The sequence below is a fragment of the Hippoglossus stenolepis genome, chromosome 16, assembly GCF_022539355.2.
Source record: "Hippoglossus stenolepis isolate QCI-W04-F060 chromosome 16, HSTE1.2, whole genome shotgun sequence".
NCBI classification, from domain to species: domain Eukaryota; kingdom Metazoa; phylum Chordata; class Actinopteri; order Pleuronectiformes; family Pleuronectidae; genus Hippoglossus; species Hippoglossus stenolepis.
The window spans coordinates 22710842-22735135 of record NC_061498.1 but is presented as its reverse complement, the minus strand read 5'-3'; the positions used below and the strand labels follow the sequence as shown (position 1 = coordinate 22735135).

The following is a 24294-nucleotide window of genomic DNA, read 5'->3' as shown; positions in this document are numbered from 1 at the left end:
AGCCTCGCTGATAACTGTCATCTATGGTTCTGTTTTATGCATTGAATCAAATATGATGTATAACATATTTTAGTTTAAATAAAATAGAGCCATAGATTTCAAAATAATACACAACTGATCTAAAACAGAACTACCAGTGCCCAGATGTGATTTCCAGGTTCCCAAACAGAAAGGAGAATCCATTGCAAACTTGCTGACAAAGGAAAACAATAGTTAACTATAAGATGTGAGTACTTTATTGGTACAAAAATATAGATAAAGTAACAACAAATGGATGAATCATTAAAGAAAAATGCCGGCAGGTGTTGCATGGGATTTAATGAAGATGGTGGAAACCAAGTAGCAGTGACATGGCTGCTGGCAGCAAACACACAATATACTCTCTATAACAGATGTAGTTTGATAATCTTTTATTGTAAAAAAAAAATATTGAATATAGCATACATGCTTTATATGATTAACAGCCTCAGCACCTTCTCACTATCTTTCAGACAGCTGTTCAGGATCTGGCAGAATAAAGACACATAATAAAGTAAGTATAAAGTAATTGAAACATGCCAATAATTTAAAAAAAAACGTGCATAAAATAAAAAAACAAGAAAACGGGTAGCGCATGCCCAATTTGGGTGGAGGCAAACATTTGACTCTGCCCATATTGAGCACCACCCCGAATTGCACTCAGACTATTATTGTCTAATGTTTTTATACTGAAATGGTTTGTATTTCTCTGAGTGAAAGTAGTGTTTGAATTGAGTATATAAGTACAGAGTCACCGCAGAGGGAAAGTTTTTTGCTAATACAATACGGTTAACTATAGCTGTAATTTGCACTATATTTCTATAGTAGCCCTGATTGACGTATGTATGTGTGGAAGAACGTACTAGAATTTTGTGTTAAGTACATTAGAAATTAAATGGTTGGATAAATAGACTTGTGTTTTCTTATGTTGTTGTGAACTAAATGACCAGAAACGACCTGGATGACCAACGGTTCACCTTGTGTCCTCATTGCTGCTGCACTTTAGCTGTATTTTATAGATTTTCTATTTTGTTACTTCGGTACCATCCCTGGGACCCGTAACATAAGTTAGCCCATTAAATTACTATTCAACATGTACAAATACATTTCCACAGGTAGTTACGTGTACATACTTCATGTTTATAAATTTTTGTTTATTTGTTTTAAAGCAAAAGTGCAGTTTGTTTTGAACACGTAACTAGCTGTGAAAATGTATTTGCACATGATGACTAGTTTACACTTTAGATTAAGGAATGCAGAAAGGTTTGTGAATGACTTGTATACACATAATTCATGAAGGGTAAGGAAGATCTGCAAATGATATGTAACACATTTACATATGATGAATATTTTACACATAGGGGGATGCAAAAAGGTTTATAAATTATTAAACCATAAGTTGACACCACTTCAGTTTGCCTACAGGCCAAATATGCCAACTGCAGATGCCATCTCCCTAACCCTACACACTACCCTCTCCCACCTGGACCAGAGGGACACATATGTGAGAATGCCGTTCATTGACTACAGTTCAGCCTCCACGTCTAACACAGGAGGATCACATGTGGTAATGAATCAATAAACTTTTCAATTGAGCCTTGCAAAGGCTCAATATGTACATGACAGCACCTAACTGCATTATTCGTTTCAGGTTGGAGCAGACAATGTGAGGGCCCTCTACAAGAGGACATTGCAACTCAACATTGACAACAGGAAACTAGACAAAACATAAGAAAATTGTAATTGAATATAAAATATATATATAAAACTATAGGTGTCGTCGAGAGTTGCCCTTCCCGCTAGACTTGCTCAGAGGCAACACCTAGTGGCGGAAGCCATGCAGCACATTAACACACGTCCATATGCATGAACATATCATGAACACTGCTCCTTAATTAGACATGTCCGGCAGTATATATGTGAAATAACCATTGCCTGTATTTAAGGAGATAAGGTTGAAACTAAAATATAACCGTTAGCTGAATTCAAATAAATTATAATTGAATAAAAATTGTGGGGTCCCCTATAAACAATATCAAGCTGTTTTTTAGAGGGACAGACCAGGGGTCTCATTTATAAAACAGTGCGTGGGATTCATACTAAAAGTGTACGTGTGCACAAAAGCTGGAAATGGCGTACGCAAAAGAAAATTCTGATTTATAAAAACGTTCTGACACTGACATCGAGGTGTTTGTTAGTGAGGTGGAGGTGAAGAGCGATTTTATGGGACAGGACTGCTGTGGATAACACAATGTGAGAGAGTGAGTACGATAGAAAGAACGGAGCCTGAAATTAAAAAAGATCCAATTCAAAGGTTTTCTCTTATTAAACTCAGATAAAACAGAGGTTCTAATACTTGGCCCTAAACACCTTAGAGATACATTATCTAACGATATAGCTGCGCTAGACGACATTGCCCTTGCTTCCAATGAAACAGTCAGGAACTTGGGAGTGATCTTCGATCCTGATTTATCCTTTAATTCTCACTTAAAACAAATTTCTAGGACAGCCTTTTTTCAGTCCTTTCTCAAAAGGATGCAGAAAAACTAATCCACGCCTTTGTTACATCCAGACTGGATTATTGTAATTCCTTATTATCAGGCTCCAGCAGTAAGTCGTTAAAGACTCTGCAGCTTGTCCAAAATGCCGCAGCACGTGTCCTGACAAGAACCAAGAAAAGAGAGCACATTTCTCCAGTATTAGCTTCGCTACACTGGCTTCCGGTTAAATCTAGAATAGAATTTAAAATTCTCCTCCTCACCTTCAAGGCCCTTAACAATATGGCACCATTATATCTTAAAGAGCTGTTAGTACCTTACCAACCCACTAGAGCACTGCGCTCCCAGAATTCAGGCTTACTTGTCGTCCCTAAAGTCTCTAAAAGTAGAGTAGGAGCCAGAGCTTTCAGCTATCAAGCTCCTCTCCTGTGGAATCATCTCCCACTTTCAGTTCGGGAGGCAGACACCATCTGTACGTTTAAGAGTAGGCTTAAAACCTTCCTTTGATAACGCTTATAGTTAGAGCTGGTCCAGGCTTGTCCTAGACCTGCTCTTAGTTAGGCTGCTATAGGTTTAGAAGGTCGGGGACACATGAACACGGAGCTTCTCTTTCCAGCTTCTCCTTCCTCTTCTCAATCTTTATCACATCAAAGTAATTCATATCCCATCAATACATGTTACTGACTTGACTTCTTCCCCGGAGTCCTTTTGCCTTATTGTCCGCAGACCCAGGGCCGCGGCTGTGGCCACATCATGGATTAGGATCTGTGGATCACGTATCAGAGGTCGTAATGGTGGATCCAGTATGGCGGACTCTGCATCGTGCTGGCTGATCGTGATAACAAAGGCAGATCCTTTATCGTGTTGGCATCAGATAATGGTGGTGGACCACGACCGAGGTGGCAGCTGATGGTGGATCCTAATGGCGGCAGTGGACAATAACTGTGGACTATAGTGGCATCCGATCTTGATGGTGGATCATGATCTTGCTGGCTGCTGACCATGGACTATGATTGCAGCAGGACTGCTCGATACATAGTATTTCTCCTCAGACACTTGACCATTAATGACATTAATCCACCAATTCACTGACCTTCAGTTATACTTCAAAATGTTTACCCTAATCAATGCTGCTAAAACCTTTATCTTGATGTTCTCCTTTACACTTGACATCCATTGCACTTCTGTCCGTCCTGGGAGAGGGATCCCTCACATGTGGCTCTCTCTGAGGTTTCTACCTTCTTTTTACCCTGTTAAAAGGGTTTTTAAGTAGTTTTTCCTTACTCTGGTTGAGGGTTAAGGGCAGAGGATGTCACACCATGTTAAAGCCCTATGAGACAAATTGTGATTTGTGAATATGGGCTATACAAATAAAATTTGATTGATTGATTGAAAGGTGGAGGCAGAAAAAACAAACTCTCAGAATGTGAGGGAACTTGTTCTATTGTCTGTTTGTATTTTAATCATCCAAAACTGCAGGATTATTAAATTCAGAGAAAGCTTTGATGTCCCCAATCTATAGAATTTAACAGAATTATTATTATATGTTGTTTTTGTACTGGGATGGTTCGGTTCCGTTGGTCGATCTGTGTGATACTGGACTCAGTTCAGCACAAATATCACAGATCAATAGAATCTATATCAGCTGATCAGACATCGCTGAACCCTCGTTTCCTCCTCATGCTTCCATCCATCACGCGGAATCACGCACCAGTGTCACGGCAGTATTTATTTATTTAGAGCATTCGGACCGATTCCCTCACATCAGTGGATCCTAACCTCCACTCTGGGATATTATTTGGAAAGTGTCTTCACTTCTTGTAAGTGATCTCGAGTCCGCTCTGTGCGCCTGATGGCACAGTCCCGTTCACTGCAGTGATTTGATGATACACGCACAGTGTTAGAAGATATTATTAAAACCTGTTAATGACTCGGCTCTGTAACTCCGCTGTTTAATGGAATCTGAACGTAATTTGCTGTAAGTTGTTTTATATATATTTTCAATGAAAAGGTTCGTGTGGAACAGATATGTCGCGCGAGCAAAACTAAAGCTGTTGGTTTTAATGTAAATGATGAAGTGGATCAATAATCTGGCTTCAGTTCACCACCTCACATCTGCACCGCCACTTTCCCGTCTCCAAAATGTTCATACGCATGGGTCAGAGTTTGCGTGGAAATACGCACATTTTCCCGTCAAGTTTGTTTTTATAAATCCCAACGTTTGCGTGAGAAGTGGCGTACGTACGTTTCAGGCCCTGTTTTGTGCGTACGCAACGGTTATAAATGAGACCCCTGGTCTTCACTCCACTGCTCTGTTCTGTGTTCTTTCGCTCAGTGTACCTTCAGTGTTTTTGAAGTGCCTTACCGTCCATCTAGCATTGTTTAGCTGCCAGTTTTGCAGCGTTTATCGTTCAACTCGTGTTTTTTGTACTTACCTGGGGTTATATGTATATTTGTGTAGACTATTGTACATATCTTTATCTGATTCAATATCTGTTTTTTCTCTGCAGATATGCAAATCAGATCACAAACAGCTTAGTTGCTCTCAGACAGTGTGGCGGCAGTGGCAACAGAGGCAGCTGCCTCCAAACAGTGTGGCAACAAAGGCAACCAAGGCAGCTGCCAGTGGCAGCTACCTTTACACAGAAAAAGTGGCAGTTTCTGTTGACACCGGAAGTGCCTCTACGAGCTACTGCTGCCACGATTTGAGCTTGCCCTTACTGGAAGAAAGTTTTTTTTCTTCATTTTAGCACGGTAATTCAACACGTTTTTTCCCTTAAAGTATTAACACTAAATGTACAGTAAACATTTCAAATATATTGTGGGATTTTCCAGTGGCGTTGTTGTACCTTATAGTCCTTCAACGATGACTATACTCGGTGCATTTTCTCTGCACAGGTTATTAAACACACACTATACACTATTGTGTCTGAACGACATATGTCTTTTGCCAATCAGATGACTATATAGTCTTCTACATAGAAGTCCCTATAGTGAAGTGTGGGGTCGTGAATGAGTGGGTGATTTCAGGCACACATGACTTTCCGAATACAGCCGGAGAATCTGTAGTGGGAGCGGAGACTCGGAACGGATGCGGAAGCAACGGACGATACGGAGAGAAATTTGTTTACAAAACGGAGTTGACTTATGGTTAAAAGTTAAAAAGTGAGAGTGAGCAAAGACGTGACTGATGAATCCGACAGGAAACTGTGGGTGACATCTGTTAATCGGAGGCGAGGGATCACTCTGGAAGGTAAGGGGTGATCCAACAGAAGCGAAAACGGCGGCGGGCAGGCACAGACAGCTATGCTGTGAATGGGCCAGAGTGGGGCGAGTCAGACAGATTAGATTAGATAGTATGGAAATCAGTCAGGGGGGCTAAAGGAAAAGAGAGAAACGAGGAAATTATTTTGGCGGAGTAGGAGCAAGGAAACAAATGAGCGATGACTAATTCTGAGGGAGCAAGTGGTGAAGTGGAAGTGAATGAATTTAAGGTAATATTCAGATTTGGTGAAGAGAATGGAATCCACTCTTTAAGCCCATAAAACTAACAACAATATTAAAAAACCAAGTAGGTGAAATTAAAATGGCCAAAGTCTTGAGAGATGGACATTTGATGATCATTTGCAAGAATGAAGAACAGAGAGAAAGAGCATGTAGGATGAAGGAGGTGGGGAAGCGTAAAGTGACAAGTGCAAGCCAAGTTGAGAAGGGAAGCAAGTGGAATAAGGGAGTGGTTTGGGGAATACCAGTTGAGGTGTCCATAGATGAAATAAGAGCAAATCTGAAAGATGCGAAATTAAAAGATGCACGGAGGTTACAGGACTTCAGAGAAAGGGTGAAGAGGGATAGTGAAAGCATATTGCTTGAATTTGAGGAAGAGATTCTTCCAAAGAAAGGGAATATAGTATATATATTGAGGGAATATATACCAAAACCAATAAGATGCTTTAAAAAAGATTTGGTCATACTGCTATGACATGTAAAGGAAAAAGAAGGTGTGCTAGATGTGGTGAGGATCATGAGTATGAGCAGTGTGGGAAAGGAACCATAGTGTAACATATGGAGAATGTGAAGTAATGAAGAGGGAGGTAGAGATATAGGTCAGGGTACAAAACAAAATCACAAATGCAGATACTGTCAAGATGGTGAACCAGAGGAGAGGTAGAGAGTCAAGATACACAAATGAAGAGCAACATATTAAACAGCAAGAACAACCAAAAGAGGGCAAAGCGTGGGCTGATTTAAAGAAACTAGTCACTTTTATGGCAGGAGTCATAAATGCAAAAATGGAAACTAAATCGAAAACGGAAAAAATACAAATAATAGTAAAAGCAGCTGCAAATCATCTGAACATTAATCAACTTGGGAGGAAGTGAAAAATCATCTCAATGCACAGGCAAGTCAAGAGGCAGCATAGGTTGGATAAAACGTGGTTTTAATATTACAATGGAATGCAAGGAGTTTGGTGGCAAATGGACAAGAACTTAAAAACTTGATTAATCAGTTATCCAGTATCCCAGACATTGTTTTTGTGCAAGAAACATGGTTGAAACTAAAACTGGACTATAGAATCCTCAATTATACAGCGGTTAAGTCTGATAGGGTAGAGGGGATAGGAGGAGGGTGCACTACATTTATCAAGAAGACTGAGTGACCACTGCCCAATATTTAGTAACATATACATAGGCTGGGAAGTAAAAGTAGAGGAAAGAGAAGTTGAGTGGATATTCAGTTAAGCTAAAAGGAAAGGAAGCGAGGGAGGGAAAAGCTAAACAAGCAAACCCAGGGATTATACAGAGAAGAGAAAGTACAAATGGTGTGATGGATGAACCTTTTACTTTACAAGAGATGAGGAGAGCCATAGAAAAAACTGTGTTAACATCTCCAGGGAAAGATCAAATCTGTTATATAATGTTAAAACACTTGGGAAAGCAGTAGGAAATCAAACTGTTAGAGTATGGGAAGAGGGAAAATTACCCACTAGCTGGAAGGAAGCAATCATCCTACGAATAATAAAACTAGGAAAGGACCCAACAAAACCAACAAGCTACAGACCAATTGCACTTACTTCGCATATGGAACAATAATGGAAAGGATGATCACTGAGAGAATGACATTCCATATAGAGAGTAAGGGGTTTGTTATTTCCTTATCTGAGTGGTTTTAGGAAAGGGAGGGGAACAATGGATCCAATCATCTGTTTAGAGACAGAAAGTAGGAAAGCTCAAGTTAATAAAGAATGTATAATGGCAGTGTTCTTTGATGTTGAGAAAGCTTATGACATGGTATGGAAAGAGGGTTTAATGATTAAACTCTGGTCCCAATATACACAGATGGGTCAAAGAAACCAAAAAATGGAATGTTGTAGGATAAAAAAGGTTATAGTATGTTTAGATTCACTATCAGCATTGATATTGCTTCCTCTAGACCACATTCAGGACAATGTGAATGTGGTCTAGAGGAAGAAACTGTGGAGCATGTCATCTGTCACTGCCAGAAATATACCACACAAAGAGAAAAACTACAAAAGGAGCTGAGAAAATGTGGGGTGGAAGAATTAAACCTGAAGAATTTGTTTAATATTGGAAAAGGAAAATATAAAGTATAGTTTGAGTTTTTAACAGAAACTGGTTTAATTTGTTTGTTTATTTTTATTTATTTATGTATTTCCGCAGACCAAACACTCTGACCCACACTCCAGCATAGTAGGAGGCGGTAATGCGCCTTTAACGTTAGGTGCCACCCGCCATTGAAGAAGAAGAAGAAGAAGAAGAAGAAGAAGAAGAAGAAGAAGAAGAAGAAGAAGAAGAAGACTCTGAATCTGAATCTGTAGTGCGGCTGCGCATTTTACGTGCCGTAAAGCGTTTACTGTCGCGCATGCGTGGCTCACACGTACACCGCTCGTGATAGTGGGTTGAGATCATTTTTCGCACAGGTAACGTTTTACCGTGTAATTGGCACTGCAGATAGTACATTAGCTCTTTTCTGACATTGTCTGTTCTCGTTAGCTGAATTCATCAGGGTGTTTAGTTTAGAAGCTAAATTTAGCGCCTTAGCACGACTAACTCACAGCAACATTAAAAGGCTGCCATGTTTCCCACAGATCGTCCAGAAAAATCGAAGGTGCAATGACCCGCCATGGAAAGAATTGCACGGCAGGAGCTGTTTACACGTACCACGAGAAAAAGAAGGACACAGGTGAGTACCACAGGGAGCTAGATGAGTTTTCCCAATTTAGTCCCATGGTGTTGGGTTAGGTTTTTTTCAAACGCAGTGACAAACTTTACACACAGGAATACAAAAAGCGTGCACAGCTTCAGCAATATAATCCCAGAGGTACAGTCAACCTGAAGAAATGCATTGTGCATTCTGAAAGCATTTAGCAGTAATGCTGCAGACATCTAAAGTCTGAGCTATATTAGTGGAAAAATATGAAGGTATTTTTTTATTGCAAAACAACTGAGCACAAGTAACAATGGAATCACACGTCACACATGTGTATCTCAAAATTTGTTGTCACAAAGAAAAATGCTTTAGGCATTGCAAACTTCTTCATTACAGGTGCACAAATCCATTGCTTTGAATCACAAATCAAGAAACTACTGCTCTCACAGTTTTAGTTACTGCTGTAACAAGAGCTGCACATGTGTGGAATATTTTCTCAGAAATCCTTTGGGTATTCTTCCAGCACAAACACAAGTCATCAATTACAACTGCTTGAATTTGATGCTGTGAGTCACGAATGCTGTTTTTCCTGAAACAACTTCTGCACTCTCACGTTTGCACCAAATATCTCTGTGAAAGTGAAGCAAAAGTGATATGTTTGATAGGCTTTGTTCAGAGATTAGAGAAACTCATTGGTCATTAAAACAAGTTCTTGGAGTTTTATATGGACCACCATATAGATCATCCAATATCTCCATCATCACCATCATTAGTATCATCTAGGGGTGTGCGATATTAGGAAAACATGCGATATCGATAACGTTGTTTAATATCGCGATGACGATATGTCTTGCGATAAATAAACAAACAGTCCCTGGCTATGGAGACAGCCAGGAGAAGACGCACAGCTTGGTCACAGCGCCTCCAAGTCCGGGGCAGATGCCAGGGAGCCATACACAGCTCCACTAAGTCCACTTACAGTGTTAATGTGGGTCTTTTCTTACATGTTTGGACTGTGAAAATTATTTTTTTTACAGTCTTTAGCAATCAGTAATTTACTGCTCTTCTGTGTCTCTATCATTCCCGCTGCGCCGACTGCCCCCTCCACCTCCTTGTGTGTGTGTGTGTGTGTGTGTGTGTGTGTGTGTGTGTGTGTGTGTGTGTGTGTGTGTGTGTGTGTGTGTGTGTGTGTGTGTGTGTGTGTGTGTGTGTGTGTGTGTGTGTGTGTGAGAGACAATTCCACTAACCTGTTTTATTACTGATGGACCTCCTCTTAGTTGTATTGCAGGCAGAACCATTGCCCCCCCCCACGTGAGCATTTCCTGCATAATCCTTCAGTACACAATTTAAGCATGTTGTGTGTGGCTTTCTTTCTTTTTGTTCAGCTGCATCTGGTTATGGCACTCAGAGCATTCGATTGGGCAAAGATGCTATCAAAGACTTTGACTGCTGCTGCCTGTCCCTTCAGCCCTGTCAGGATCCTGTGGTGACGTATGTTTCTCTCTCAAGCGCTCGCACTCTCAAACATATTGTATAACTTTATTGTGTGATGGCACACATAAACAGTCATCTTTCTTTTGCTGTCCGTAGTCCAGATGGATTCTTGTATGACAAACAGGCCATTCTTGAATACATTCTACACCAGAAGACAGAAACTGCCAAAAAAATGAAGGTAAAGCCAGAACTTCTGACTATGTATACACAACACCACACTGGTGTATCCAGTTTGATGTAAGTTGAGAGAGGTCTGTCCGCTAACTTCAACACTGAGACCTGGAGAGGAGACAGCTGTCAGATGAAATTTTGTTTCATATTTGGAGCATTGTTAGATTAAAATCCACACAATATAACTTAATAAAAACATTGGTCCTGTGTCATTGGCTATATCTATGTTTAAATTGTGTGATCACAGCTGCCTGACTGGACACCAAACATTGAGCCTGTTACAACCCCATTCAGTCTCTTACTCACTGTGGTCATTGACCAGATGATTGAACAGGAAAGTTCAACAGAAAGTTGTCCTTAATTGCTGCACAGCCAACTTCATGGTTTTGTAAAAGCTGAGTTTGATTGACACACTTTAGAGACTGTTCTGGAAAAGCACATTTTTTATGTAAAATCAATAGGTTATAAAAGTTATTTCGGTCTGAACAAAGGGCTGATACAGAGCAAAGAAGATGCCTCTAAAACCATAAATGGATTCATGTGGGTGTTGAAGCTTATGTTGTTAATGTTTCTCAAACATGTCAACGTTTGAGTGAAATGTTATCTATATATATATATATATATATATATATATATATATATATATATATATACATACGTGTGTTTATTAACAATATATATTTTATATTATTTCTCTTCAGTTTTGCTTCTTTTACATTAAAAAGAATGAAAGCATATTCTCTGTCCACTCAGTTTTGTTTTTCTCCTCTCTTTAGCTGTATGACAAGCAGAAAAGGGCACAGAAGAGCAGCAGCCAGCTTGAGTCCAAGTCGGAGGAAAGGGAGAGAGTGGAGAAGTTTAAAACCAGGGAGAACAGCATCGTTTCCAAACCCATCAACCCATTTATATCTGGTAAAAGTCTAAAGTGTTTCCACATTTTTTTTTTTTTGTGAATATCCTCTGCCCTTAACCATTAGCAAAAGTAAGGAAAAACCACTCCCCCCCCATTAATTGGGGGCGGGGGGTGTAGAAACCTCAGATACACCTTTTCCCTGGGCTGGTACTAGTGCTGGTTCAGAGCTGGATCAACTTGTGAACCTTTTAAGATCCAGTTTGCTTTTCCATGGGCCATGAGCCACTTTAGAGCCATGTCAGTGTGTCACCATATACAGTCGGGTCCGTAAGTATTTGAACAGTGACACAGTTTTGGCATTGTTTCCTCTGTACACCACCACAATGGATTTTAGATTAAGATATCCAGCTTTGATTGAAGTGTAGACTTTCAGCTTTAATTCAAGGGGTTTAACAGTGGTATATATAATCCCTCCATTTTTAGAGGCTCAACAGTAATTTGACAAACTAACATAATAAGAAATGTAAGGATTAGTATTAATACATGGATGAAAATTCTTTGCAAGATTTAATCGATTATAATCGATTACAAAAAATCTGAAGAGAAAACATGTTGAAGCTCTTCTTATTCAACTTCTTATTCATCTTCTTTTGGTTTACTGGAGGATCATTAACAACTTTAGGTTCATACCACAGTGATGTTCTGCTGCTGTGGTATGTTTCAAGTCTTGGTTTGAGGTTATGACCTAAAATGTTCACACATGTCTGTTGTGAGTAAGAGACACTGTGAGAGACAGACATACCTCCGGTCACACAGACAAATTCAGGACAAGCTGTTTGAAAATCCAGAGTTAACTTACTACAATATCAACAACATCATTTTGACTTTTAGTGTGATTAGTGACAATTGTTTGTATAAGTGCTTTACAGTGCTACTTTCTATGAGGGCCAATTCAGGGTTCAGTGTCCTGGCCAAGGACACTTCAACACAGCTGCCCCCTGAAGCTGTGCCTGGATTACGGCCTGGGTTCTGGAGTCGCTTATCATAATCTTTAATCAGGAGCTGTGTTTAGGGTCAAGCACTATTGGATATATAGTATCGGGTTCAAGATAAGTCTGTCACCCACTCTTATGACTTCCAGTGTTAAGATTTCAAATTAAGGAGAGCGAGAGAGATGACGACTACATGTGAGAATATCTTTACCAGATTTCAGTGCTTGAAATTCCTCTGGGAAGCTCTCACATTGAGCAGGAGATATTAATGCAATTTCAGCTTTGGACTTTACTATAGCAGTGGGGTCAGGATTAAAATGACAGTTTGAGGTTTGCCTTGGATCGGGTAGGTCAAATGGCTTAATGGGTTGTTAGGCCACAAAAAAGGAGTTTCCTCAACTCTGTGGTTATGTCTTTTGCAGAAGCAGGACAGACAGGCCATTTGGCTAGAAGGAACATCTACACGTGATCTGGCCATTACAAATAAGACAGTCTCCCCCATTTGGTTTGTGGTTTCATGTATGCCACTGAGCCATAGGCTCTTTCTGAAGCATCACAGAAAATATGTAAAGTTGTTGCTATCATACTAGCTTGGAAAAGAGATGTGAAGTCTAGTGCAGGAGTTCGCTTTCATCCCATGCACGTTGCAGGTCACCAGTGATTATAGGCTGATCCCATTGCTTGCTTTTCCCCCAGAGTTACTGGAGCAGGACTTTGGCTCTGGTGGTGAACAGGATGATGTAAGGGGTCATATTGTGAAGCCAATACTTTGAATACATTTCTCATGGTTAGAGTTAGGTAGGGGACAGTTCTGTGTCTATGGCCCAAGGTATCAGAGACACAATGGCAATTTAGCCCTAGTGCAACCCCAACAGGATCCGTCCGATTTTGATTCAGCCAAACCCAACTAACCCTAAGCGTCTTATCTTAAGGAGGGGGTCTTTTGCTTCATTGGGGCAAGGAAGTCTGATTTAGTTTGTTGATTCCATTATTGTAGATGTCAGCCAATTCAGGGTTTTTCTCAAGTTTACACTCACATCCTCAAAGAAGGGGCATTGCTGATTCAAGGTGAGCATACAGTTTAGGTGCATCTTTCCTTCTTAACAAAGGGTGGCATGACGTTGAGTTCCATCTGTATATGCAAAGTATAGTCTTCGCGTTCAAAAGGTCTATGGCCTCCTTGTCTTGTTTTGATCTAGTGATCAACTTTTTATCTCTGTGGGGAAGGATATCTGCTTGTGCCAACTTTTCTACATGGTGTCTCAGTTCAGTATAGGGGTAGGTTTTTGATGTGAATAGGCATTGGATGGAATCGGATGACTCACCAAGAGAAGTAGAACCTTGTAGAGCCCATCTAAGTCTTGTCTTCACTGCAGCTGGTGCCCCTTTTAGACCGTATTGGACTCTCTATCGGGTTGATGAGGAATGGATTGTCTGATCCAATGAGGATGTGTGGCTGAACCTTCGAGAAGGAGCTCAGTGGCAGACCATTTAAATTAGTTTATCGATAGGATAACTCTGCTCATTAAACATGATCGTATCAGAAGTGAAAGCGCTGTCAATAGAACATTTTCTGTCAGGGAATGAGGCAGCCGAAGGTTTGAGGCTCACTGTTCTTTCTTTTAGTGACTCTGTCTGGGGTCTCACTGTACGCAGCTCAAGTTTTTTTGAATTAAACCTGTTTACAGCCTGGTTCAAAAAACGTTTTTAGTCCCAATCACTAAGTTCTTCACTCAGTGAATTTTTTTCTAACTCCCTCGTTTAGATGATATAGAGCAGGGCTATTCAATTACAAATTCAGTTGGGCCAGATTTTGAAACCAAGGAATTTTGCTGGGCCAGACATTTTCAGTGACCGGTAAGCAGCATTTGATGACAAATTTTAAACCAACACAAATTAATGTATTGAAAAACAAGTAATGTTTACTCCTTGTTTCCCTTTAAAATTTGGTCACATCTGACATAGGCACATCAAAAAGTGCATTAAGAAATAAAATAACAACTATATAAAGCTGAGTTGAACTGAATCTGAGGTAGTAGCAATACTTTATTTCCACTTTTGAAATAAAAAATAGACATTTTGGTCATATCTGACCTAGGCACAACTCAAAGAGCATAAACAAACTAAAGTGCACAGTATTAGCAGTAACTTGTTTCTCTTTTAAATTAAAATAAATATTTTGGTCATACACCCAGGCACATCACTAAGTGCATTTAACAGAATACAAAATAACTATCAATGTCATCAGTGCACAAACCCATAACAAGTGATAACAGTAACTAACACACATGAATACAATTTTACTACTGATTAGGCATGGCTTTGTTACACATCCCACATTATGGTGATATGTAGGCTACAGTTACCTTGCTGAATTTCTTAGTGGGAGAAGTAACATTTTTAGTTTTGAACAAGTGCAGTGACTTTTGGCTCGTAAGATGTCAATGCAATCTGAAGGCATTGGTTAAGAGTGCTGTCACTCAGGGAGCAATGAGAGCTGCTTTTTATTGAGTTCATGTCTGAAAAGCTTGATTCACATGTGTTTGTTGATCCAAACATACTGAGCACTGTGATTGCTACGTTCTTAACGTTAGGGAACTGATGTGCGTTGACATCAGCCCAAAATTTCTCAGGCCCATTAGTGCGAAGCTCCTGTGCCATAGTAACGGATGACTGCAATTCAACAAGTTCAAATATTAATTTCCCCTCGTCGATGGAAGGGAGCCCTTACTTTGCTCTGGCGGATAAGTCCCCTTCTGTTGCAGCATTGAACGGGTCTCTGGCAAAACCCATCACCTCTGTGGGCAGAGCAAGTCCCTCCAACCAACCAGCAAAGTTCTCTTTCAACCTCCTAATGAAATCAGTCATTACATCTGTGATTTGTGCCGGGATCAGATGCATTTGCGGAGCTTCGAAAAATGCAGCATTCGGCCTGTGCTCAAGACCGTTCCGAAACGTTCCAGTTTCACTTGGAACGCGCGCATCTTTTCCACAAGTTCAGTTACAGTTTTGTCTCTGCCTTGTAGTCCCACATTTAGGTCATTCAGGTGTTTGAATTTGTCGCTCAGAAAGCAGACATCGGCCATGAAGTTGTCGTCCAGGATGCGATTCAAGTGTGTTTCTGCTGTTTTATGCTTGCTGCTGCGGATGAAAGTTGTGATCTCCTCTGAGATCACAGAAACGCTCCAATGCTTTGCCTTTAGACAGCCACCTGAAGTCATTGTGTAAAAGCAGGTCATGGTGCTCAGCAGACATTTCTGACAGCAGCCTGCGGACTAAGCGGTGTTGGAGGCTTGATGAGGAGCGAATCAAATTAATTTTAGCCATCACGCTTTCCATTGTCGTTTTCAACTCTCCGCTCAGCGTCTATCCCTCCACTGCACAATGCAGTGGAGGGATATCATCTAAGGTGCAACAGCAGGCCAACGTGCTGCCAAACCACTCACCTTTCCTGCCATGGATGGAGCCCCATCCGTCACAAGCATGCAGACATGCTTGATATCCAGATCATTGTCCAGACTATCTCGCCAGTTGTGTGTTCTTCTGAGCAAAGCAGTTCCTCTCGAAAGCATTTGCTGTCAAAAAAACGGACATATATGCACAATTGTGCGGTATCGGTCTTATCTGTGGACTCATCTACTGCTATACACATGACATCAGCTTTCTACAGGTCTTCTAACAGCATTTCTAACACATCTGTAGCAAGAATTTCAACCCTGTGAATGTTTGAAGTGTCTGACAGGGATGCATGTTAATAGCGGAGGTCACTCGTTTTTATTTTGTCGTCATTTATAACCTCATTCACGATGGCCAGCTTGCAGTCTTTCACGGTTTCAGAGTCTGTAAATGGCCTTTTCTTCTTTGCCAAGAACCAGGACACACGAAGGGAAGCTGCTGTAGCTCTCTCTTGGGCTGTGCATGACCGCACCATAGTACTACAGCTCCGGCTGTAAGATGCAATCAAACTCTGCACTTTTGCAGCCCTCTCCTGAGATCCCTCTGGAAGGTTTGTGCGGAAAGTCTGGTATTTCTCAATGTGGTGTCTCCGCACATTGCAATCCTTAAATACGCAACTCACTCGCTGCAAATTAAACAAATCGGTTTGGCGTTTGGATTTGGTGGTAAAATAAACAAATATTTGTTAGTCCAGGCAGGGGTAAACAGAAGGTTTTCATTGTCAACTTTTCGTTTCTTGGTTGATAGACATGTAGATGTGTATGTGCAGTAACCAGAGACGTCCTCGCCAACAGTGTTCCCTGCACTGTTCTGCGACCCTCGTGAGTGGCCCAACTCTTGCATTCGCATGCTAAGTGTTCTCTGTTAGTACCCCCAAGAGTATGTGACACTACCGCCACTTCTGTACAGACACAACAACGCGCAGCATTGTGGGTTGAGTGTTGCATTTACGATCTGTAATACTGAAGGAATTTCTGAAGGCTCGCGAAATGTTTTTTTTGGTAAAAAGTATATAATTAATCTGTTTTTCGGGCTGGGCCACTAGGAGGTTGCTTCTCCGCATTTTCACATTTTGAAGACATTCTATGCTCTGTAATAAAATGTGATCAGTAGTGTCGAATGCTGCACTAAGATCTACCAGGACGAGGACAGACACAAACCCTTGATCTGAAGCTATTAGAAGGTCATTAGTGACTTTTGAAATGGCTGATTGGCTACAACTTTCTCGAGGATTTTAGACAGGAAGGGGAGGTCGGATATTGGTCTGTAGTTCGCTAAAACCTCCGGTTCCAGAGTGGGTTTTTTGAGGAGGGATTTTGATGTCAGCTCATCAAGGGTAATCAGAGAATAGCTATCTAAATAATTAGTAGCATTATTGGCTGCTCCTGAGATTTCTGTGCTTGATGATGTATTAGCATCATACTATTTCTAATAGTTAGAATTTTATTGTTAAAGAAGTGCATAAAGATAAAGGAGGCTGAATTGCAGGCAGCTGAGTAGAAGGGATATGAGATGACATAGCTGGGCGTAAAGGTATAGAGGGGCCAGGTCCTGAAATTGGTAAGGCTGAACATTGAGGCATATAGGAAGCAAATGCTGGATTTGGTTGGGAATGAGCTGATGAGGCTGAAAGTAAAGGACTTGAGGGTTGCTGGGGTTGAAGCTGAGGGCCACATCTTATATAAGAGACTGAAGCAGGTGTTTTATGCTATATTAGTATCTCTTTGTTCTTCCTGGAATGGTGTGGAGGGGGAAAAGGAGAGGCACATTCCTGAAAGGCGGACTTATACAAGCCTTGGGCTGTGTGGCAGTGGTGCAGGTTGGGCAAAGACTTGTTATTTAACTCTGACTATTCGTGTGTCTGTGAGTGAGAGAGAGTGACAGGACGGTGAAGAGCACTTCACAAAGAGATCTTCCATATTGTGCAAATGGACTGCATTTATGTAGTGTTTTTTTTCTCTTGTCAACGACTCAAAGCACTTTCCAAAAAGTCACATTCACCCATTCATACAGCAGTAATACAACTCACATTTGTGTAACTGTTACATTTAGGCAATGTCAGACTGGTAGATATGATCAAAATATGCCATCAAAGGCAGTAGAAACTAACTGTTTTCTCCTCCAGGGCAGAACACAGGAATTGAAAAGGGCAGGACAGAAGGCAGCTCAGTAGAATCCTCCACTGTCTCCTCAGCTTCAACTTCCAGCCAGAGCCTTCCCAGTTTCTGGATCCCCTCTCTGACTCCAGAGGCCAAGCCCACTCTGCTCAAGAAACCAGTGAGTGGATTCTCCTTCCATGTCTACCACTGCCCGTATGTCTTGCTTGCATCAGGTTGTTGATGTCACCTGTCAGAGAGTTTAGCTGCTTTCAGACATTCTCCCCTTTGCTGTAACCTCATGACAATAAAACATTTTATTTAGGATTACCTTAGGATCATGTTACATATATGAAAAAATAATTATCCAGCAGGTGTATCACTTTGCAGCCTCTATTGGGACTTTTTAGACTTGTTTCACACTCTGTGTGGTCAGAGGTTTTGGGTTAGGCTGCTGTTGATGTCACTGTATTCTAATTGTTTGTTTTGTTTATCTGTGTGATTGATGTTGAAACTGTTTTAAAGGTTAAAGGCAGGTTGGCCCTGGATCCAAAGATGGAAACCTGCCTTTGCCTGAAAGAGAGCCATCTACTGTTTGACTGAAGTTATGTTGTGTGAAATTTTATGTGGAGACAGTGATTAATTAATTTATCTTATCTCCTTACTCAATGTCCCTAATGTCTATCAGAGTAAGGCTGTCTTATGCCCCATGTCAGGACGACCCATTAAGATGAATGAACTTGTCACAGTGCGCTTCACCCCAGTGGACCCAAGCCTGGGCCGAGTGGCCTTGCTCATCCACCAGGTCAGTTTATGTCAACACCTTGTTCTTCCCCATCATACAATAAGTTCAGTGTTAACAGCATTCACTACTAAAATGGTAAATGTAAATGGTCTGTATTTATATAGCGCTTTTTTAGTCTTGCTCTTTATAGTACAGTTTGCCATTCACACACATATTCATACAGTGCATCTATGGGCAGCACTTTTTTCTATTAGGGGCCATCCAGGTTTCAGTATCTTGCCCAAGGACACTTCGGCATGCAGATGGGGAAGACTGGGATCAAACCACCGACCTTCTGGTTGGAGGACCTCAGCCAGAGCCGCCTAGTACCTAGTACCCAGGCCTGCCACAGTGTGTTATCAATATGATTAAACAAGTTAAAGATACAATTTTTACATATGGGATGGCTGCGGCTCATCCCCCAACCAAAGGTCATTGGGTGATCTTCCTTGATCATTTAAGATGGTGAATCTGTATCTATCAGTTTTCTGAGAAAGGGCCTTGCACTGAAAACATCACTGTAGCAAATAAATCCTTTAACAGGTATTCTAGGTTTGTGTATTTTCTCCTTTTTTCAAATGTTTTGTGATTATTTTTTTTATCTTCATATTGCCCCTGATAGATGTCATTAGTGTGAGAGTGGGATTTGAAACCCTATAAATAGAAGCACTTGAATTAATCCGTGTGTATGGGTGATGGTGTAAAACGACTGTTTTACATTTGGAACATTTACACTAAGTGATGATGATGATAATCATGCTAAACCCATATCAAGTAATTTACCTTGAGACTTAAAAAGAAGCAGAGAAGGTACAATTATTTGATTTAATTCAGCTTGCCACTGATCACTTGAAGGTCATCCAATTAGATTTCTGTAGCTTTACCATACACAAAGTGTCTAGAGATGTTGCATCACAATACCGCAAGTAAGAAGTGTAGGGATTCATCATACATTCTTTCTTACACAAAACATTTCAGTTGCATTGTCTGATGGCCAACACATTAAGATTGGTCCAGGACAGCCACTTCATACCACTTCATGTGTAGAAGGTAGCTTTCAGTCATCGCCAGCTTTCTTTCAGACACCTTAACTTGTTCGGCAGACCAGTCCATCACATACTATAACAGGGTTTTCTTTTTGTTATCTTTGTTATCTTCAGTGAGTACTCAGGGCTCACTTTCCCCACATGCTTAGATTTCTACTTTTATTCAAACCACGTAGTGTCTGGGCCTGTCTCTGAAAACGCTGGCACTCCTTACAAGATTGTATTTGACCACAAAAAAGGAAGAAAGTTGGGAATTGAAATAATTATATTTAAGTGTCAACTTGGAAGAATCACTTCAATTTTATTTGTATCTCGCAAAATCCCAACAATATCTCTCTTTCTTGCTTTTTGTCGCTCTCTTTTATTGCCAGGTGTGAACAGATAGATTTGTCCATTTGTAATTGGATCTCTCAGGACATATAAAATTCATGGACGGAGTCCAGTTTGAACTGAAATGGTTTCACATGTCGGCTCAGATGTGGATATGGCCTTAAAGTGTGTATTTTGATGTTTTTCTTACTGTCAATAAAGAATGTCCTAAAAAGACTCAGACCAACAATGGAGCGTAGCACATAAGAAGAATCATCATAGGCTTTGGAGATGCACACACTGTTAAGTTGCTTTTAGTCATGTACTGAACTCTGGATAATCTAAATTACCCAGATTGGCTGTATTTACAAACAAAAGTTGCTGTGTTTTTTCTCTGTGGATGACGTTTCTAATACACGACGGATGGAAAAAAAGAATAGCAATCCCTCAAGATGAAAAAGATGTGTTATACACATACAACGGGCCTACAAATATGTCAACATGGAAAGATTTGACTCCTGTATTGATGTAACATGTCATTGCTGCAGTGGAATTAATACGTTACATAATGCCTCCTGCATGCTGCACCACCCCTCTGTGTTGTTGTAAACGCGTCTGAGCGGAGAATCTCCTACAGCGTTCTTCATATGTTAAAAACAAACTCCGGACCCCATTGTGGACATTTGCAGAGTTCATGTCTGCCTTAGTGTGATCAACATATTATTGGTTACGGTTGTATGATGACCTTTTTTGTCTGACCAGTGAATTTGATATATTCTGGATATGGTGATATAAAACAGAGCAGCAAATCAGCTTCTCAGCCACAACTGTGTATATAATGACATTATGGTCAAACCTTTTTCTATGTGTAATGCGTTTCCTCTGCCGTGCTGCTAATGTGATCTAATCCTTTCTTGTGTCTTCAGGACAGGTATGTATGTGCAGTAACCAGAGACGTCCTCGCCAACAGTGTTCCCTGCGCTGTTCTGCGACCCTCGTGAGTGGCCCAACTCTTGTATTCGCATGCTAAGTGTTCTCTGTTAGTACCCCCAAGAGTATGTGACACTCTCCTTTTTTCAGGGGTGCAGTGGTGACTCAGGAGTGTGTGGAGAAGTTGATCAAGATGGACATGATTGATCCTGTGACGGGAGACAAACTGTCTGACAGAGATATCATACCACTTCAGAGGGTATGTGTCTACTTCTATTGAGCTGACACTCAAGGGATGTCAGCTCCCGTTATAATCAAGCTCCTGATCCAGTCTACACAGGATTTTACTCTAGTTTCCCAGTTAATAAGATTGACATGACAACTCTATGATTTCAGACAGTGAGTGGTTGTCACTGCTGCCTCATATCATGTTGACACGTTGGCAGCCATGCTGCTGACTTCAGTTGCAGGGGAGTTACCCCAAGAGGAGCCACCAGTATTTTATTACATAGTACGCACAAGAACCACCCGTTTGTAACTTCAGTCTTGCATGTGTACATACATCTACTTAACAAGCAAGTGAACGAGAAAGAGCATTCATGTGCTTATCATTTTCCCAACTTGTTATTGTGGTAAACCCCAGGGGCGCCCACAGAACTTGCAGTAACACCAGTGTTTTCGAAGGGAACATTTGTGCGTGGCGGTCCGCCACGGCAAATCTGTGAATTGTGACAATGTTCCTTTGTTGCACTGGTACGCCTAACATTTAGCTGGTATGTGTATTTGATCGAGTCGATTGTCGCCTCGCTCATCTCCTTTGAGTCTCAGAGCGAGGCAGGGTTTACACTCAAACACACAGGCCCCCGGACAGCCCAAGCTGTCCAATTACTGTCTGAGGACGTGTTACTATGGTGTTAGTATACGTGAAATGCCGCCTGATGCGTTATTATGAACTGGTTTTGCCAACAATGGCTTGCTGGCTAACGTAAACAAACTCTTGAAAGGGCAACTGCAAGACTGGCTTTCCTGGAGGCATCCATCTTTGACTTCCGACCAAATGTGCCACTGGAATGCTATCAACTCGGGTATTCGGGTGTGATGTCATTCCAAAGGGCCGAGCTCATATAAACGCTGCAAAGACTCTCCTGTCTGGGTGTGCTCCCTCCACACTCCTGCTGACCTGCACTCACTTTACACTTCACACTTTACACAATAAACACCAACACTAATCACAAGCAATTACGACCTGAACACTACTGAAGTTTACTTTGTTTGTTTGATTCGCTCTGGAATTTATGGGGCATGCATTTAAACACATTGAAAAAAAGTCATTTTGTGTGTACTCAGTTCACTATTAACTTTTGATTAGTGTTGGTGTTTATTGTGAGTAAGGCCCAATCCCATTTCACCCCTTCTCCATATCCCTTAGCCCTTCTTCTCTGTTTTGCCCGTTCACGTGAAGGGGTAGGCTGTCCCGATTCTTGTTGGGATGAAGGGGTAGGGACAAGTGTTAGGGCTGTATGACGAATGACCGGCAAGCTGGGAGAGAGACCCACAATTGTAGTATTTTCTTAATTAATAAGGATTTTAAAATGATAATGATTGTAATATCTTAGTTTAATATCATTTCAATGTATTATGGTCATTTTTTTCACAACAACCTTAAAAGAAAATGTTCTTTTTGGGACATAATTTCATGTCGCACCCTCCCCCCTCATTGAAGATACACGATGTACTTGATTTAACCAGTGTATAGCAGCGAGGTTACTGAACTTAGCTCCTCTAATAACAAAGCATCCTGGCAGGGTTGCCTACAGACCACTGCTAGTAGCCTGAAGCTGTGTGATTTTGATTTATACGTGAAATACCGCCTTGTTAACGTAACTGTGCTCTCCTTTATCATCCAGCTCAAATCCCCAAAAATATCACTTCATCTCATCTCTGGTTCACTTTGTTTTTCTCTGAGTGTGGCTGGCCTCTGGCATGTGTGTGAGTGTAAACTCCGCCTCGCTCCCAGACTTACAGGAGAGAAGCGGCATAACTCGCAACTCTTATGTAAACAAACACACATGTAGACACATAGGGCAATTTATTGATGTCTGCTAAATTATTGTCTTCATGTTTATATATAGTACGATAAGTCGGTATAGTAATTATTGTGACAGTGGGTCAAGTTTACATAGGTCAAAACCTTAAAATATTAAGGCCCCAATCCTAGTGTTTTTAGTTTCCCACATTTCTCGACAGTATTACTGCACTCTGATGTGAATTTATTGCTGACTGCCTGTCATGTGTTCTGTCAGGGTGGAACTGGCTTTGCTGCCTCAGGGGTTGACCTCAGTGCCAAAGAGGCTCGTCCAGTGATGCAAGTGTGAGACAATGGAGGATCTGGGGAACGCGTGAACATGTGTCCAAGGCACACACTCCGATGGCCTATGTCATTTGCTGGCATATTTTTTCTCTTCCTGAAGCATTTTTTTTTTTTCATTTAATATAACAGTTAAATAAATGGTTCGATACCTTTTACATTTTGATTGTGCCTTCAATGACTGTTTACATACAAGACAAAACTCTTGTTCTGAAGTTTGCCTTTCACACAAACAACAACGCAGGAAAATGTTCACAACAATAAAACAATCACTCAATCAATAAAATCTTATTTCACAAATCACAATTTGTCTCACAGGGCTTAACAAGGTGTGACATCCTCTGCATTTAACCCTCAACAAAAGTAAGGAAAAACTACAGGGGGGTAAAAAACGTTGAAACCTCAGAGAGAGCCACATGTGAGGGATCCCTCTCCCAGGATGGACAGAAGTGCAATAGATGCCACGTGTAACTGAAAACGTCAGCAAAATAACAGTATTTACAACATTGATGAGAAGAAACCGTTGCAACATAATGGAAATTGTGTCTATGTTTAAAGTATTTGTAGTTATTGTCAGTAATGGTAGAATATGTATGTAGGCATATTGTATATCAAGCAGTCTTGTAAATAATAGTCCATGATCAGCTGCCTACACTATCATGATACACCACCATTATACACAATCAGCGGTCAACAAGATCCATGATCTGCCAATATGATCATGATCTGCCATCACATTCTCTGATTCGCGATATACCATCATAATCCACGATGTGTTTGCAGCAGTGATCTTGGATCTGCAAACGATAAAGCACAAGGACTACGGGGAAGAAGTAAAGTCAGTTACGTATTGATGAGACAATGTGATAAAGAGGGAGAAGAAGAAAGAAGCTCGGTGAGGAGGAGAATTTTAAATTCTATTCTAGATTCAACCAGAAGCCAGTGTAGCGAAGCTAACACAGGAGAAATGTGGTCTCTTTTCTTGGTTCTTGTCAGGACACGTGCTGCAGCTTTTTGGACAAGCTGCAGAGTCTTTAACGACTTACTGCTGGAGCCTGATAATAATAATAATCAAGTCTGGATGTAACAAAGGCGTGGCCAAATTTTTCTT

At 40.9% G+C, this 24294-nt stretch overlaps 2 protein-coding genes across 6 annotated transcripts in view; one reads left to right on the top strand and one right to left on the bottom strand.

Annotated features, from left to right (window-relative positions):
- Positions 1-24294, bottom strand: part of LOC118123436 (methyltransferase-like protein 22) — a 640601-nt gene that overhangs the window by 527999 nt on the left and 88308 nt on the right. The gene's annotated exons all lie outside the window — the stretch shown is intronic.
- Positions 5148-23341, top strand: LOC118123035 (nitric oxide synthase interacting protein). Of its 4 annotated transcripts, none has more exons than XM_035180096.2 (11): positions 5551-5769; positions 8195-8454; positions 8623-8717; positions 10070-10175; positions 10275-10356; positions 11126-11261; positions 17776-17927; positions 18435-18551; positions 20812-20882; positions 20966-21074; positions 23119-23341. In XM_035180096.2, exons 3-11 carry the CDS (start codon positions 8648-8650, stop codon positions 23188-23190), a joined length of 915 nt encoding a protein of 304 aa, XP_035035987.1. In that variant the 5' UTR covers positions 5551-5769; positions 8195-8454; positions 8623-8647; the 3' UTR covers positions 23191-23341. The 4 variants fall into 4 exon arrangements, 3 of the variants coding, with proteins under 3 accessions (XP_035035989.1, XP_035035987.1, XP_035035988.1); XR_004698545.2 differs by having other exon boundaries at positions 5552-5769; positions 20974-21074; XM_035180098.2 differs by lacking the exons at positions 5551-5769; positions 8195-8454 and adding an exon at positions 5148-5270.